Below are 17,214 nucleotides of genomic sequence, written 5' to 3' on the forward strand. Positions count from 1 at the left end.
TTGGGAAACAACAATCACGAAAATTAAAAACCCAAGAATTCAATGATCAAGAAAGTTGGGAAAGTGTTGCATTAAATCAGTTAGACAGGTGTCTCAGAGCCTTTAATTTGCATGGTGGATTTGCTCGTGGGGGGGTGGATTGCAGCATTTCCCACACTTCTTTGGACACGGACACTTTCATTTTGCACACCTAGTGTCTGTGGGATGGTGTCTGTGGCACTTACTGCAGTCACGGTGGTACGTTAACTGTGATTCCCCATATCCCCCTTCCTCCTGAGTCTACGAACTCCATGAGGGAGGCAACTGTCTCTCCTCTTACTTTTCATAAGCCTAGAGGCACAGTCCCTGGCCCTCAAAACTTTGTGTTGCGTGAATGAATGAATGAATGAATGAACTGTCCTGGGCCAACCTACCCGCGGTTCCCTGTTGGAAACCCATATCGAAGGTCCTTTAGAAAGTGTGCCTGGCCCACTTTTTCAGTCTTTCCTTCTACTGTTCTCTCTACCCAGTAATAGAATAGCATTATTCTGAGAAGGGTAACTGAATAATTTGCCCTCCAAACTGGGACTTTAGTAAGGGCGAACGGAGACACTGGCGATAATTCCTCCAGCGTTACAGGTGTAACATCCCAGATGACGGACGGCCCCCTCATTATTGGTGACTCTTTCTCAGCCTGCCTTCCCCCGGTAGGGATTTCATGCTCCTTTACTGATGGTTATAGCATGTATTTTTATAAGGTCGAGGGACACTGGAGCCATATATTTTCCATTTTCCCCAAATACGCGTGTGCTCATACTTCAGTCTTTCGGACTAACTAGGGGGCTGTCACTTAACTGCCCTTGCAAGAGATCGGGACATATAGCCTCTGTGGCAGTGCCGCCTTTACAGGGCTGACCTTTCACCTTCAAGGCAGTGAATTAAAGCGACCAGATGTTCTCCTCGCCAGAACTGGAGGGAAGTGGAAGGTGACAAATGGTGAAGGTGTGAAAGAGAGAGGGATGTTGGGGGGTGGGTGGTGCTGTAACTCACACGAGTGATGTCATGCCTGGCAGACCTTTCCCCGGGGGGTTGTCCCGTGCCCAAGTCCCCCGTCAGGCACTGCTTTACAGCTGGTGTCTCACTTTGGTGTCGGGCTTCTTGCTTTCACTGATTATGGAGATCGGGAAGATGTCACGCTTGGAAAGACGGCTCATGGGATTCGCTTTGTATGTTTGTGAGATTCTTTCTCTCCGAGTGCCAAGGCAAGCGTGCGGTTTACACGGGAGTTTGAACCTTAATGTTTTGGAGAAGAATTGTAGGCGTCCGGTTGGACCCCGAAATTAAAAGACAACTTAATCATAGAGGTGTTTCTTATAAGCCTCATCTTTAAAAATATGTAATTATGAATAATATATTAAACTCTGTCAGTGGGTCAGATAGGCCTTAAAGATGGGGAAGCTGAGCCCCTTCTTTGGATAGATGAGCAAAGTAAAGCCTGGATGCACCAGGGGAGGAGAGGCCAGCATCCCACAGAAAATCAGTGACAGAACGAGTCACCCTTTCTACAGTCTTTCGGCACTTTCCACTGTGGTCTGACTGCTTCGTGAAAGTAAAACAAAATTGGCCACTAGCAGATACTTTCTGCTTTGTACTAACTAGGGGAAAAACCCACATCGATAGCTGTATTTGCTTTCTTTACTGTTTTTCCTGCGCTGTAAAATATTGTACAACGAGCTTCTCTGAGAAGAGCTAGATCGTGCTTAAGGTTTGTTTGTTTGTTTTTTATTTTATTTTAGGTAAGCCTTCCCAGCGATCCAAGCTGTGTTGAAGAAATCTTACGGGTGAGTTTAAACCTTTATTTCTGTGCCTTTTAATAATGAAGCAATGGATCTGCTTAACTAATTACTTTGCTGTTTCGGGGGGGGGGGTGGGTATCCTGATGGAGAAGTCTCATTTTCCACTTTGAAGACCCCTCTGCTCCCATCTCCTGGCTCAGTTCTCCCCTGTCACCTGTCCCCCAGCCCCAGCCAAGCTAGTCTTGTTGTCTCACCAAGCTTCTATTTCATTCTCGTGCCTTTCTGGCTCTTTCTTTTGAGACTCCCCGCCTTCTTCAGGAAACTCTCCCTGTTCAGGCAGCCTTCTCTCACTCTGGGCGTTCTGCTCTCTGGGACCTCCAGTCTCAACTTCATTGCTGCTTCCGGCTCCTTTGTGGGTGGAACATGGTTATGGGGCTTCTGACCTACGATGAGGGGGCAAGATGCCAGAGTGGGGAGTGAAGGCAGGTTGTAGGAAATGTTACTAATGGGGGGATGTGGGCGTAAGGATGGCATGGAGGCAGCACAAAGTTGCAAAGGTGGCAGTGACCCCTCCCAAAGTAGATGATTCAACCAGAGGAAACCCCAGAGCCCAGCCCGCAAACTGCGTCTCCTGTCTCTGGCTGTTAGCATCCTAAGAACTGCAGTCGTGACCGTGAGTTCCAGGGCCGGCTCTACTGTTTGTCACTCTGTGATTTGGACAGAGAACTTCATCTTTCTCAGTCTCCGTTCCTCGTCTGTGAAAGAGGATAATAATACCTGCCCTGATTCCTTTATAAGCTGCCAAGTGGTATATAAGTGCTCGTTATTATGATAAATGATGATCCGTGTGGCCATGAGAAAACCACGCAGACTTTCCGCTGAGGAAAGACAACAATCCGTGTGCCGTTGAAAATTCCGTCCTTTCCTCACTTTCCAAAGTGAGGATGTCGCCCCCAACTCTCCCTGAGACTCCCCGTGGTAAGTGCCTTCTCAGCAGCCCAGTGGTCCAAGCCAACCCTGTGACGGTACAGCCGAAGGAGTAATAAAGAGGAGAAAGCTGTTGATCATCACGTTCACCGACCACCTGATTTCACCTGTTGTGGATATTTGCGCACTCTTTTCAGCCCAAGGGCATTGTCACTGGCTTATTAAAGACACGAGTCCTATTACTCCCATCAGAGATGAGACTGCTCTTGAGAAATCTACGCTTGCTCCTTTCATTGGACGGACACGGGTCAGATACGGCAAATCTTTGCCCTCCTTAAAAGAAAGGTAACACAGCAAGCAACCTGTCTTCCTCGAGTCTCTACGGCAGTCGTGCTTTGCCAGCTGAAGTCAGGGGTCTTTTCTGAACTCCCGAAGGAATGTCGGACTGATTTCAACATCGCTGCGTAGTTTGCCGCAGGTGGAATCCCTCCTTAAGAGCAGCCCGGCCCTGGTGCCCGCGTGGTCCACACGGTGCCTGAGCGAGGGGAGCAGGGTGAACGAACACCTGGCAGAGGCTGGAGGAGCCACTTAGAGAGAACAACAGAATGTCGCTTAAACATGGAAAGAAAAGAAGCAGGTTGCCTTAATAAGCTCATAAAAGATAGCACCCTTTGAGAAAGTAACAAAAGTCCTTCTGTTCTTGAGAGAGAATCTAGGGAAACGTCTTTTTTTTTTTTGAAGGGCTCTAGATTGTATAGAATTCGGTTTTTTTTTTTTCAATGGCACCATTAATGAGTGGGCTTTCCTTTATTGAAGAATGGCATGTTTCATCACCCATGCTTAGAATAAAAATAAGCGTTTTGAAGTTCGTGTCCCAAATTTCATGACTAATTCTTCAATTTGTACAGACCACTCTATGTGGCACAACAGAGTGCTGGCTGGCCATTTTTGTTGTCATAGGTTCGTGTTCCTGTTTGTTTGAGACACTCTGTCCCCTTGCTGTCCATCTGCCTCCTTCTCGGGGGGCACCTTTTTCTTTCTTTCTCTTTTTCTCTTTCTCTTTCTCTTTCTCTTTCTCTTTCTCTTTCTCTTTCTCTCTTTCTCTCTCTCTCTCTCTCTCTCTTTCTCTTTCTCTTTCTCTTTTTCTTTCTCTTTCTCTTTCTCTTTCTCCTTCTCTTTCTCTTTCTCTTTCTCTCCTCCTCTCCCCGACACCCTGAGCACTTTTCAGACAAGCTGAGCCAAGCGCAAAGTCATGTTCTCCCTCACTGAGGTCCAGCCGTGTGGACGAAGGGGACACAGGAGTAGGAAGAGCTGTTCCATCACTCTCTAGCTGTGTGGCTTTTCGATCTCTTCATGTAGTAACCGGGGGGGGGGGGGCGGTGGGGAATTTCTCACCCTCCCACCCCACCACCCACCTGTAGTGAGAGAATCTTTAAAGTGTGCACACGGTTTGCTCTCCCAACTGCCCCAGCTCACTGATGCCCCCTTTTTGCCCTCTGTAGCCCGACAGACTTCTTTTATTAACCAACTAGAACACAGCTGGCCTCTCTCAGGCCCTCCGTCCCCAGGCAGTGGAAATACCTTTCCCTAATGCATTTTCTTAGAGCCTCGTTTTCCAAAACGCCGTTTCAAATTCAAACCAGTTGGCTTCCTTTGAAAGTTCCTCTAGCCATTTCTCTGATAATGGCCTCGGCTCTCCTTTATACCGATGCCTTCCACTTCTCTTTCTTTGTGCGCCTGGCTCTATGCTGTCCTGTAGGCCACCTCCTCAGGTCTTCCAGGGCTGACTCGACCGGATGGGATGACCTTAGGTTTCCATAGCACATGACTGCCTTTGAAAGCACTTGAACCTCATTATCTTATTTTGATTATAGGAAACGTGGTGCAGGCCCTAATTATTTCGAGAAATTGAGGCCCGGAGAGGTTACAAATGATCTGTAGCAAGGGTGAAGCCGGTGTACGGCAGAAAGCAGAAATAGAACCTGGTCTTTGTTTTGCACTTCACCAAACTGTCAACTGCCCCATCACAGACCTACGGGGAGAATCTCTGGATTAAAAAAAAAAAAAAAAAAAAAAAACTGCCCCAGATGCTGGCTGACTTAGTTCTAGCAACTTTAAGAATATCAACAAACCAGTGTAGTTGGAGCAGGTCTCAGGAATTCATTCTCTTTCTACCATTGTTGAGATATTCAAATCGCACTTCAAATAATAACATAATAACAGTAAAAACCCCCTGCCACTAATACAAAATCATATCAAGGTGCCACTTCTAGGCAGAGTACTTGAGCACATTAAGTCATGTAGTTTTCACAACAGTCCTGAAAGATTACATTATTAGTCACATTTTGCAGAACAGGAGTGAGTAGTACCTATCCGTTCATTCTGTCCCTATTGACGTACCTGAATCCATTCTGATTTCACGAGCCCCCGGCTCCTTTGTGATTAACGTGGTGATGGCATCAGCCACCGATTCATTTCAGCTTCTGCTCATTCCATAAGTTGTGCAAATTCAATTATGCCAAAATAATTTTATGTAGTTTTTCAAACAGACCAGAATTCACCAGCCGACAGCACCTTTCCTCCAACCACCCTCCTCCCGCAAAACAAGCCGTATAAATTCACTTGTCTTTGCTCCTTGACAAGTATATTATTGTGTATTATAAATTTTATAAATCAGAAACGTAAAGGCAACAACCTGTGCTGCACAGCCCGGACCGCGTCCCTGCTTCCGTCAGCATGCCATTTTCTCTTTAGAATCAAGCTACCCTTGAGTCCAAACAGAAATGAAAAAGAACAATAACTCTGGCCCTGATGGTGGTGTTTTGCAGTTACAATTCATCTATCATATGAGGGACTCCTAAGCTGCTCATATGTAATAATACGGGCAGCGGTAGCGGCTTCTTTTCTGGGCTCTGTGGGGTTTGATGGGTCCTAGAGTAATCATTTCTGGAAGAGTTAAGCCGAGGAGAGCAGCATGCACTAAATGCTAGCCAAGGATGGATGTTCAATGATTATTTGTTTTGCAGTAGCGTGATTTATTTGTTCCTTGCGAGAATTTACTTAAAAATATCAACAAACTATCAATTAAGTCCTTTCTCCAGTCAAAAACGCAGATAGAGCGCTTCTCTTAGATTTGACGCTGAACAGATTGTGTTTCCTAGCAAAGTACCTTCAGTAGTGGATAATTTCATAGTGTAACATCTGTAAGGGTAATTCACTGTTTATGACGAATGCTGAATTTGCTAGCTAAGATTTAGGGAACTTGATTTGATAAACTGTATCATCTTACAGATTTCTCCCTGCCATATGGATCAGGTTGGTAAACACCGACACGGGTACCTCTTTGGATTACGGCATGATCTGTGTTTACAGCATTCTAAATTACGGCAATTCCACATATTAGGCCTGTGTTTAAGTGTACAGTTTCAGCATGGAAATATCTGACCAAATAATTACAGGATGACCGTTTACAGCACTTGCTAGTTTTTGCTTTGAAAGGGGAAACAAATGAAGAAGCCCATCCTAAGAATGAGAAAGAAATGGACCAGGGAGCAAAATTGGTCAATTATGTCTGAAAGGAAATTTGATTGTATTATCATAACTATGCACCATAATCAAGCACCTTTCAGTAGAATTTCTTTGATAAATTTAACCAATAATTAGGCAATTGATTTTATATCCTGTCAAATTAATGTATAAATAATGTTCAAATTGGCATCATGCACACTACTTTCTGTATAGCTGCCTTAAATACTAATCCTTCCGGAATGTTTCAAAAGGCATCCATCCTATTCTGGTGTGGACTTTTGAAATTATAGTTTCTTGCAATAGTAATGTAGTGTTCCATCCAAGAAAGACAACAATTGCTAAATGTAATTTAGACTATAATTAATGTTAACCTCAACGGAGTCAAATAAATGAACTAACTAATGATCACACCCTCTGCTATTCTGATGACTAGCTCTTACCTAATGACATTGGGAAATATGTAAATTTGTCAGCAGGTGAAAATGCCCTTGACTGGGTAAATTATGTGGAGTATTACCTTTTCTGAAGCTAATTCAAAGCACTAATGGACTTAATGCGTAGCATGCATATGTGAGGTGAGCTCTGTGTGGGAGCAAATTCTCAAACACAAACCAACCCAGAAGAAAGATGCTAAATTTAATTATAACAACTATTACGTGAACAGTGTAGGTAAGCCATCCAGTGGGCTTCCACATGCTGCACTTAGAGCCTGTCAAGCAGTTTAAATATTTTCATGTGGAATCTGGGGGGTTGCAGCTAGTGTATGATGTGAATTTTAAATGATTATACAGACGTCATTGGGAAAATGAGTGTAACGTGAGTAACGAGGTGACTGGCCCAGGGAATCATGGGAACCTGTCAAACGTGGGACATGTCAGGGAAGAGATGATGTCAAATGCCAGTAACTTAGCAACTCAGCATTTAGCTGTCCGGGGAGTGAGGAGCCCCTTTCAAATAACCGAGTCAATATAGGAGTCCCTGTATATGTTAGGTGTGCTATAAAAATCAGTCTGTTTTCTGACAACCTGTTTCTTTTTGTGAATATGGTGATTTATTATTTTCTAGTGAATTGAATGAAAGCAGGTGAGAATTTAAGCCACGTGTAGAATTTACACCTGCTTTCTGTATCTTGGGCGTACACAGAAGGTAATGAAACAGTCTATTGCTTTGCCAAAAAGCAGTCTAGGCTTATCTGAAAGAAGTAATAGCTTCCAACTGTTGTTTGAGAACCAGCCTTATTGTCCCGGCTGCACTAGTCGGATCAGGCTGGCAAAAAAAAAAAAAAAAAAAAAAAAAAAAGGAAGGCCGGGAGGTTAGCCATTGCATTTGCATCTGTGTAGAGGTACAACCAGCGTCTCTGGAAAATACGTTGAGAATGTAGTTTTGTAGCCTCTTCGAATCAATTTGGGGGACACCTTCCAGTTTGGGAGCGAAAGAATAGAGCAAGGCTTGCACCTCCTCCTGTTAAGCACCAACGGCACTGTGGACAATGAGAAAAAGAAATGTACACTCCATAACAAGACCTACATAAGCCTAAGTCACAACTTATTTTGTGAAGGTAAAACAGGGAAGAATCCAAAGGATGGTTCCCATGGTCATGAACCTGGAGCATAGCTGATGAAGCACCGCCTTTTAGGATAAATAGCACACCATCAAAAGCAAAACCAATGTGGGAATGATGGGGATGGGTGTGAAGGCTTGTAACGGAAGCTCCTGTGGACCAAGTCTGGAACATACCTATCTTGAAAAGTGGGAAAGGCAGGCTTGAATGAGAAGTTACATAACCAATGCACGTTGGTGGGAAGCACTTTGTTGCTGAAGCAAGGCAGAGGAGTGAGATGCTGCTTTGTGAGTGGCCTGTAGGCCTGATGTCTCTCGATAAGACAGAAGTAAAGGCCAAAGCACCTGATCACACACACTGGGACTGAGAGGAGAATCCCTGCTAGTCTGGGATTGAGCCACAGGCCTCATTGCCCCAAAACACCCTGCAAACAACTGGTCCAAGAACTCTTCTCACCAAAAAAAATTAGTAATAATAAAAAAAAGGAACCACCATATGCAAAAATACCAAAAAAAAAAAAAGAAGAAGAGAAAAATGAACAAAATAATGTTGCTAGGGAACAAATTAAAAGTATGACCAACACAGTGGCGTGAATTGTTAAAACATGAAGCAATTTTATCTAAAAAAAAAAACAAACAAACAAAAGAGTCCAAGCAGTGACACAAGAGCTTAAAGATGCTGTTTTAAAAGTAGATAAATCAAGAGCTGCAAAGGAATGAATTCTAGACAGAAAATTATTAGAATTAGCACATTTAAGTTCTGGGGTTTTTTTCTGAAATAAAGGAGTAACAGCGACAGATGATTAGTTCGTTAACTTCACCAAGAAAAAGGAAAAAAACCCACAAATATGTAAAGGAAGCAAAAAATAAAGAGTGATAGCTTTTCAGATACAGAGAAAATTAAAATAATTGTTAGTGGCAATTTACTAACCTCTGTGAAAGTAAATATAAGCATCTAGATGAGATGGACAATTTTTCTACTGAAATATAATTGACTGAAACTGTCTCCAGAAGAGAGAGAATCTAAATAGTATTATCACCATCAATGAAATGAAGATGAGTCTCACTCATTAATAAAATCATCAGTCCCAGACAAGGTTTCACAGGAAAATTAAACCAAACCACGAAGGAACAATATAACTCAATGGTTTCAGAACATAGAACAGAAAGAAAATATTGCCAAGTATTTTTTCAAAATTTTTTAATGTTTTTATTTATTTTTGAGACAGAGAGAGAGACAGAGCATGAGCAGGGGAGGGGCAGAGAGAGAGGGAGACACAGAATCCGAAGCGGGCTCCAGGCTCGGAGCTGTGGGCACAGAACCCGACGCAGGGCTCAAACTCAAGGAGTGTGAGATCATGACCTGAGCTGAAGTCGGACGCTTAACCGACTGAGCCACCCAGGTGCCCCTGCAAAGTATTTTTTTTTTTTTAGAAAAGCCAAGCTAACACATAATATTGATGCCAAAATCTGACAAAAACAGCATACCGGAAAGAAAATTACAGAATAACATCACTTGTGAATATTGATGCAGATTTCCTCAATGAAATATGAATGGAATCAGACGGAACTTTAAAGGATGTGCACCACGACCAGGTAGCTTTTTTTCCAGGAAAGTAAAGCTGGTTCAATATTAAGAAATCCATGAATGCAATGCTAAACAATACTTGACAAAACACTTACACTGGATAAAATAGAAATAGGTGGAAACATCCTTAATGTGATAAAAATATAACCATCTCCACCCAAAAGCTAGTGTAACGTTTCACATAGAAGCTCTAAAAGCATTCTCATTGTAGTTGAGAAAAAGACTAAACGTTCTTTATCACCATTATTATTTAATATTGTCCTGGAGGTTAGCCAAGGCAATTAAACAAGCTAAAGAAATAAGAGGCATTAAAATAGGAGGGAATGTGTAGCATGACTATTATTTTTAGATTATATATATATTGTTTTCCTGAAACCCCCGAAAGAATTAACCAAAAGCACTATTACAGACAATGTAACAATTCAGCAATATTTCAGTGTGCAAAATAAATATATAGAAACAGTCTTTACATGTAAGCAACCAACTGTAAGAGATAATGGGCCAACAGACTCCATTTATATCTTGTGAATTCATTTAACAAGAAATGTGCCAGAAGCTATACGAATACACTAAGTCACTATGAGAGACACCAAAGAACATTTAAAGAAATGGAAAGGCATATTCTTCTTGGGTTCGAAGATGATATCACAAACATTTCTATTCTCCTCAAGTTCATCTTGGCTTCTGACCCCACACCACACAACAATATGGTTTCCGGATGCATTACAGGTTAAAAACAAAACCAGAAAATGCTTGAAGTAAATGTGGGAGAATTTGATAATTTTTTATTTCCAGCCCAGGTCTCCTGATGAGCCAGCCCGTGCTGGTTGGAGGTAGTCAGGGGAACATTGAGAGGTTTGAGGAGATTGGAGAAGGTTTGAAATGGTCACGGAAAGGGAGAGAGGGGGCTACCCAAGGGATGCTATTAGTAAGATTATGAGATAGTGTCAAGGTTCCAATCTGTAGATTGTGTAAATTTCTCCAGCAGTGCTTACTTAGCTCGTTACCCAGAGACCACTGACCAATGGGTCAAGGGCAGTCTGGAGGCCCCAGAGAGGTGAAATAAATTGTCCCAAAGCACATAATCGTACAGCCACCAAGAGGATGAAACAGGATTGGAACTCAGGTTGACCTGGATTGAATGTAGACACTAATAACAACGTCAAATGCTCGCACAGCAGTTGTTTGTACCTAGCCCTTTTCTAAGGATTTTACATATAGTTAGTCATGTAATCACCCTGCTGATGCCAGGAAGCAAGTGCTGTTAGCATCCCCACCGATACAGATAATGAAATGGAAGAACTTTGAGCTTGAGTGACTTTCCAAGTTCAACAGTTAGCCAGTGGCAGAAGCAAGATCTCAACCCAGGCAGCCTGGCTTCAGAGTCCATGCTGTTAACCATTATGCATTCTGTCTTTCACCATGAGGATACAGGGCTGAAGAAAGAGGTTTTAAGTGATCACTACAGGCCTCAGCTCCTAACCCAGCTGAGAGTGATGAGGCTAGGCGAGATTGCTACTAATACCATGTGCCAGAATCAAGAAATCAAGCCTACCGGATGGACCAGATCCAAGAAAATGAAGTTCCATGGTGGCATATCAATATGGTAATGCACTCGAGTCCACCAATGTTTAGATAAGAAAAAGTTTAGCGGTAACATGTATTACTGCTCAAAAATGGTCCTGTGCAAGTATCTGGAGCAGGGTTCAGTAAACTTTTCCTGTGAAGGGTGAGATTGTAAGTATATTTGGCTTTTTAGGCCTTTTGGTCTCTGTCTCAATGGCTCAACTCTGTTGTTCTAGCATGAAAACATCCATAGACAGTGTGTAAAAATAATGCTTGTGACTGTGTTCTCCTAAAACTTTATTTACAAAAACAGGCAGTGGGCCAGAATTAGCCTGTGAGAGCTAATTTGCCAAACCCTGATCTAGAACTCCTAGAACTAAGAAAGGGATAGATCTGCTCTGCTCAGTTCTACTTAGACCACACTTGGCATGTGGTATGGATTTCTGGCCAGCACATTTTTTTGAAAAATTACATTCAGTAAAATTTACCTTGTTTTTTTGGTGCATTCCTATGAATTTTAATGAATGTATAGATTCCTGTAACCACCACCTTTAATGGAATACAAAACAATTCCAATTTTCCAAAGAATTCCTTTATATTCCCCTTCTGCAGTGGCTCTCCTCCCTACCCTCACCCCCTAGCAACCACTGATCTGTTGTCTGTCCCTACATCGTGTTGCCTTTCCCAGAACACCATATATAAACAGAATCATATAGTACGTAATCTTGCCATAGTGATTCTCTCACTCAGCATATGCCTTTGAAATTCATTCAGGTTGTTGTGTTTAGAAATCATTCATTCCTTTCTATTCCTGAGTAAGATTCCGTTACATGGATCCTTCACAATTTGTTTATCCATTCATCCATTAAAGAACATTTGGGTCGTTTCTAGCTCTTTGGTGATTATAAATAATGTTGCTGTTAATAATCATGTACAGATTTTTGTGTGATCGTATGTCTTTATTTGTCTTGGATAGGTACCTAGGAGTTGGGTTGCTGTGGGTCAAGTGTATGTTTAACTTTAAAAAAGGCTGAATTGTTTTCCAGAGTGGTGTACTATTTTGCATTCACACCAGCAATTTTTTTTATTTAAGCCTTTTTAATAAGTATGTAATGGTATGGGTGCCTGGATAGCTCAGTCGGTTAAGCGTCTGACTTCGGCTCAGGTCATGATCTTGCAGTCCATGAGGTCAAGCCCCACGTCTGGCTCTGTGCTGACAGTTCAGATCCTGGAACCTGCTTTGGATTCTGTGTCTCCCTCTCTGCCCCTTCTCCACTCGTGCTCTGTCTCTCTGTCTCTGTCTCTGTCTCTCTCTCAAAAATAAATTATAAAAAAACATTAAAAAATGAAAAAAATAAGTATGTAGTGGTATATCATTGTGGTTTTAAACTGCATTTCCCAAATGACTGATGATGTTGAGCATCTTTTCATGTGCTTATTTTCATTTTTCTCTGTCTTCTTTGATGAATTGTCCACTCAAATCTGTTGCCAATTTTAAAAATCAGATTGTTACCTTATTGTTGAATTTTCAAGGTTCTGTATATGCATTGGATATAAGTTTTTGGTCAGATATGTGCTTTACAAATATTTTCTTCCAGACTGTGGGTTGTCTTTTCATTTCCTTGATGGTGTCCTTCTAAGAGCAAAAGTTCTTAATTTGCTAACATCCAATATATCAGTTTTTTTCTCTTAGGGATTATGATTTTGGTGTTGAGTCTAAGAACTTGTTGACTAACCCAGGATCATCCACATTTTCTCCCGTGTTTTGTTCTAAGAATTTTAGAGTTTTATGCTTTATATTTAGGTCTTTGATCTGCTTTGAATTAATTTTGGTATGTGTTGTGAGGTGTAGGTTGAAGCTTATGGCTCATTGTGCTCTAGCACCACTTGTTGAAAAGACTATCTTTCTCTATTGGATTGACTTCGCATTTTTGTAAAAAGTAGATTGACCTTATTTATGTGGTTCTTCTGTATTCTTTAGTCTTTTCCATTGGTCTATGTCCCTGGCCTTTACCCCAAACCATAATGTCTTGATTACTGTAGCTTTATAGCAAGTCTTAAAATTAGGATAATGCGAATGTTCCAACTTCATCCTTTTTCTAAAATGATCTCTCTATTCTAGTTTCCTTTTCTTTCCACATGAATTTACAGAGAATCCTGCTTGAATGCTAGTTAGGGTGTGTTGTATCTATATAGTTGAATTTACCTTGGGGCATCTTTTCAGTCACGAACACGGTGTTCCTCTACATTTATTTAGCTTGGCCACCCCATTTTTAGAGGGACGTTGATAATCTGTCATTCCATTTTGGGAAACCACGCTACGGGGGAGATCCAAACCCCTAGAAAAACTACATGAACAAAGCCATTCATTACAACATTATTTCCAATAACAAAGAATGCTGCTCTGTGTCCAACCGTAGATGGATAGTTAAGCAAATTCTGATTTCTACACTCAGAAAAATAACCAGTCATTAAAAAAGATGGCTTTGAGGATGATGTAGCGATATGGGGGGAAAAAAATCAAAACCTTACAAAATACTGTTAAGCGAAATAACTAGACTGTAACATTTTATGTACTTACTTTTTATAGCTATGTAAAGATATGAATAAAAAGAAGCTAAAGGAAAATACGCTGAAATAATAAGTTTATTTTGTTAGAGTAACAGGATTATGGGTGAGGGTTTTTTTTTTTTTTTCCTTTTCTAACTTCTGTCAATTTCTAAAATTTATGTGTGTTCCATAACAAATCTTAAGAGGTACGCTGCTGAACTGAAATGCATTTAGCAAAGGGTAGGCAGAATAGTGAGTGCATTCAGAATCAGAATGGCCGAAGAGCCAGGCTAACTGAAAGAAGATTGAACTAGAAGAGGAAGCAGGCCACAGCTGCTGAGGGACTTCCAGTGTGGGAGCGAGGCTCACGGGTGGATTTAGGCGAGGAGGCCTCATATGGTGGAACACAACCCCTGAGGGGCAGTTCTAAAGGGGTAAGTATCTGAGCAGTAAAAGGAAGAACGTTCTAGGGAGACATCATGGTTAAGGGAGTAGAGCTTGGCTCTTCTCTCCTGTGGAGCATTCTTGGGTAACTTAGCCATTCTGGATCTCATTTACAAAACTGGGATAATCCTGTGTAATTTTCAGGATTAGTGGGAGGATTGCATGGGCCGGGGTGTGCTAAGGCCCTAGAACCATGCTTGGAACACTGGGTAAATGTTAGGTCCTTCTTCTCTCCCCTGTCCTAATTGGTGGATTTGTCTGAGGATGAAAGGAAGTGAGGGTTCTGTTACCAGAGTTATTCAAGCAGAGGTACAGTGTTTCCCCAGCACCTAGAGGAGAAACTCCCATATCCTTATCTTGGCAGTCATGGCCCTTCCTGCAGGTCATCGCTTTTCCTCCATTCTCCACAGACGTCCTTTCCCCTAGGATCGCTCTTCTCTGAAGCCCTAACTGTCCACATGAAATGAATCTCTCTCTCCTTCCTCTGGGTCCCCTCACCACCTTTTCTGCATCTGCACTTGTCACTTGTGCCTCTCGTGGCATAACGTGAGGCTCCTTAGATCAGAGGCTGTGTCCCGTTGGCCTAGCCCAGAAGCCCCTCCACTCCCACATGTTCATGAAGGTGACGAGTGTGGGTGGATAATAAAGTGCATAGAGGTAGGTGTTTGTCGTGTGACTTCAGTTTGTAGAGGAACGGTTAAAGAAAATGGTCTCACAGTATCATGCCCACCCTTGGGAAAGTAATAATATGTTTTTCGTGAAGTTAATAAGCAGATAATAGTGTTTGGTAAGTAGAATAGTTATACGAATATTAGGCATTGTAATGACTGCATTTCTTATTTCTTCAAATAATGTATTTAGCATTACTTTTTGTGCTAGGTTTTTCCATTGCCAAGTATTACTTAATACCTTTGCTCTAACCCATTTTTAATATTGCTCCTCAAAGTCCAATAAGGTTGGCATTACTGCTTTAAGCAAGGCATCGATGAAAAGCAAAGGTGGAGGCCCCATATGCTACTATAATCGGAGAGAGCTGATCCGAATCTGTTAAATAATGTTAAAGGGGCTGATTTGGTACCATTCACTGTGTTTATTATCATCGTGGTCACAAGAAAGATGCCTCCATGACATGTGTCTTTTTTCCTCCAGAGGGAGTTTTCTAGACTTTGTTTTATGGCTGAAAACCGGTATGTTGCTTCCATTAGACACTCAGCCTCACAGCAAAGATTGTGTCAAAATGGCGCACTTCCCCCAAATCTTCCATTCCTGGGATGATCATGCTAACACAAGCCAACTCATCCAGCTCTCCCCTGGCAACATGCTTATTAGAATTTGCCAGATCACAAAATACAGATCAAAGGCGCATCTAAAGCTATGGCAGATAAAAGCATCCCGGCTACCTGGGCCTCTGGTAGTTTTCTCTTCAGTCCCTTCCAGCTTCTTGGAACCTGTTAAGGGCTGGAGAAAACCCGAGGCGCTTGTCCGCCCTCAAATCTTGCAGCCTCTTTCCTGTTCTTTAGCCCAAGAGCTGCTAGCACAGCCTCACACACCTAGCACTTTTGATACCAAAGTCAATGGTGGTCCGTGTCACTTAGCAAAGACCACAGAGCCCCTTGACTAGTCTCTGAACCATTATGGGCTTCGGGTTTTCCACCTGTAAAATCAAAGCGTTGACGATTTTGCTCTGCCCAGTACAGTAACAGTAGCCACATGTGGCTGGTTACTGAAGTTTAAATTAGTTAAATTATAATAGAAGTTCACATCCTCAGTCCATTAGGTGCATGAGGGTACATGAGACCCTGGAAGGGCCCTTTCCAGAAAAATGATACTATAAAAACCCTGCACCTGATTTGTATTCACCCTTCCCTCTCTTTCACTCCCTCTTTCCTGCCCTCTTCAGCTTTTTCAGAAGATCCATTACTTCGTACAGGAGGTGGCTCCCTACACCTTGATCTAATACAATTCCAGGGACCCTAGATCCAGATGATTAACCTTAAAGTGGCCTAAGTCCTGTGAAAAGACATTCGTTGGATTCTGTGTTAGTGACAAGGCTTACTTTCTTGTCTATGCCATCCAGGCTGTGTGATGCGCACATGACAATGAATTGGGAAACTAGCATGAGCGAGGGCAGTGGTTTCAAAATACTTATAAAGTAGCTCCTAAAACCACTGAGATATGGTTGGCCTGCAGAAAGGGGACAACGTCTGGTTCCTGCTGCGTGTTCGACAATGTTCCCGTTGAGAGAGACCATCCTGATGGAGCACAGTGTTGGCCAAAGCCCAGAGTGCAAAGCCACCACCTGGACAGAGGTCCTTCACCCGCCATGTGCTGGCTGTGTGACTTTGTGCCAGAGGTTGTTCTTGTGTGAGATGCGGCTTATCTGTGAAATGAGAACAATGGGAATGATTTCCCTGGATCCGTGAGCGGACGAGACACGGTGACATAAATGAAACATTGAAATATTCAGGGAATTCTCACCACTAAATCCTTGCAAACTTCTATTGGATTTAATGGTGACTCTTATTTTTTTTTTTAACATTTATTCATTTTTGAGAGACAGAGAGAGACAGAGCGCAAGCGTGGGTGGGTCAGAGAGAGAGGGAAACAGGCTCCAGGCTCCAAGCTGTCAGCACAGAGCCCAACGCGGGGCTTGAACTCACAAATTGCAAGATCATGACCTGACCCAAAGTCGGACGCTTAAGCCACCCAGGCACCCCTGGCTGAATTGTCATTCAGCAATTCCAAGTATTCTCAAAGTGTGACTTTGAAGTCTGTGTTTCAACCCCTCACAGACTCTAGTCTGGTTTAGCTGAGGAGTTTAAATTGCCCCTGCGATGGTTTTCCTAATTATTAAATATATGAGCTCCTTTCACATCTTTAATACAGGACATTTTTTTTTCTTTTTCGTTTTTGACCACTGCATGGTTCATAAGGCACTTTGCAGCTTTTCAAATTGTTACATGTGTTTAATTAGCCTAGAGACCCTGCCACGTTGATTTCTGTCAGCTGCATAACAGTCTCTGTGGGTAGCTTGCAAATCCCTGTCCGGGATTGTTTTTAATGATTTTGCACATTTCTTTTCTTTTTGAAAGCAAATGAAGGGCAGACTAGATGAGCAGGAGTCAGTGGCGGGATGGCTGTGGCGGGAGGAGGGGGGTGTTTGGGTGCTGTTGTGCTGGGGAGAAGCACGTGACTGGAGCCCAGTAGAAAATCACTGGTTGACGACTGGCGTTCAGACAGGAGTTGATTACACACCACGATCTGAAGCCCAGGCCT

The 17,214-nt window shown here is 42.5% G+C and overlaps 1 protein-coding gene across 8 annotated transcripts in view; it reads left to right on the forward strand.

Moving 5' to 3' along the window:
- AFF2 (AF4/FMR2 family member 2) overlaps positions 1-17,214 on the forward strand; it is a 454,373-nt gene that overhangs the window by 282,572 nt on the left and 154,587 nt on the right. For all 8 annotated transcript variants that reach the window (XM_043570624.1, XM_043570628.1, XM_043570630.1 and 5 more), the window contains exon 4: positions 1,776-1,820. In XM_043570624.1, the coding sequence (XP_043426559.1) occupies positions 1,776-1,820 (45 nt within the window). The remainder of the gene's footprint in view (positions 1-1,775; positions 1,821-17,214) is intronic.

Source organism: Prionailurus bengalensis, chromosome X (assembly GCF_016509475.1).
Source record: "Prionailurus bengalensis isolate Pbe53 chromosome X, Fcat_Pben_1.1_paternal_pri, whole genome shotgun sequence".
Taxonomy (NCBI): domain Eukaryota; kingdom Metazoa; phylum Chordata; class Mammalia; order Carnivora; family Felidae; genus Prionailurus; species Prionailurus bengalensis.